At 64.3% G+C, this 678-nt stretch overlaps 1 protein-coding gene across 1 annotated transcript in view; it reads right to left on the reverse strand.

Annotated features, from left to right (window-relative positions):
* The window catches only part of MAP1S (microtubule-associated protein 1S), a gene marked incomplete at both ends in the record, with an annotated part of 2,642 nt that overhangs the window by 1,452 nt on the left and 512 nt on the right, over nucleotides 1-678 (reverse strand). Inside the window, 2 exons of the mRNA XM_010024636.1 lie at nucleotides 1-234; nucleotides 386-544. Coding sequence (XP_010022938.1) covers nucleotides 1-234; nucleotides 386-544 — 393 coding nt within the window. The remainder of the gene's footprint in view (nucleotides 235-385; nucleotides 545-678) is intronic.

Consider the following 678-nt stretch of genomic DNA (forward strand, 5'->3'; position numbering starts at 1 on the left):
GGTCTCCGGGGGGTCAAAGGGGGACTGGGGCTCCAACGACTCTGAGAGGTATTCCATGAACTCTTCCAGCCCCTCCATCTCTGGCAGGATGCAGCCTGGGTTGTAACGCAGCTCGATGAAGTCCTGCAGGTTGTGATGGTCCAAGCCTGAGTCCTTCCACTCCCCAAAGTCGGGGCAGCTGATGGTCAACCTGGCCTTGGCCGAGGGGTCTGCGGAGCTCAGGATCTCCCCGACCTGTGAGGGGACAGCATCAGCAGGGACGTGGCACCCAGGGGTGCCCTGCCTCAGCCCCCCGCCCTTGGCAAGCACAGGGCACCCCTCCCATGGGCTCCACCACACCCCCCCCCAAGGGCAGGGTCCCTCCTGGGGGCAGCCAGCACCGCACCTCCTTGTCCGTGAAGATCTGAATGAAATCCCGCAGGGAGAAGCAGCCTGTCTGCAGCATCAGCTCCCCCGTGTCCTCCACGCAGGGCCCCGCGAACACCAGCAGCTTGTGCTGGGACACATCCGTGATGAGGTTCCGCAGCTGAGGAGAGGATGTGGGCACGTGAGGATGGAGCAGGACACGGGGATGAGGGGACATGGGGATGGAGAAGGGACACAGGGATGAGGGGACATGGGGATGGAGGAGGGACACGGGGATGAGGGGACATGGGGATGGAGGAGGGACACCGGGCT

This window comes from Nestor notabilis, unplaced genomic scaffold, assembly GCF_000696875.1.
Source record: "Nestor notabilis isolate BGI_N333 unplaced genomic scaffold, ASM69687v1 scaffold31601, whole genome shotgun sequence".
Lineage (NCBI taxonomy): Eukaryota > Metazoa > Chordata > Aves > Psittaciformes > Psittacidae > Nestor > Nestor notabilis.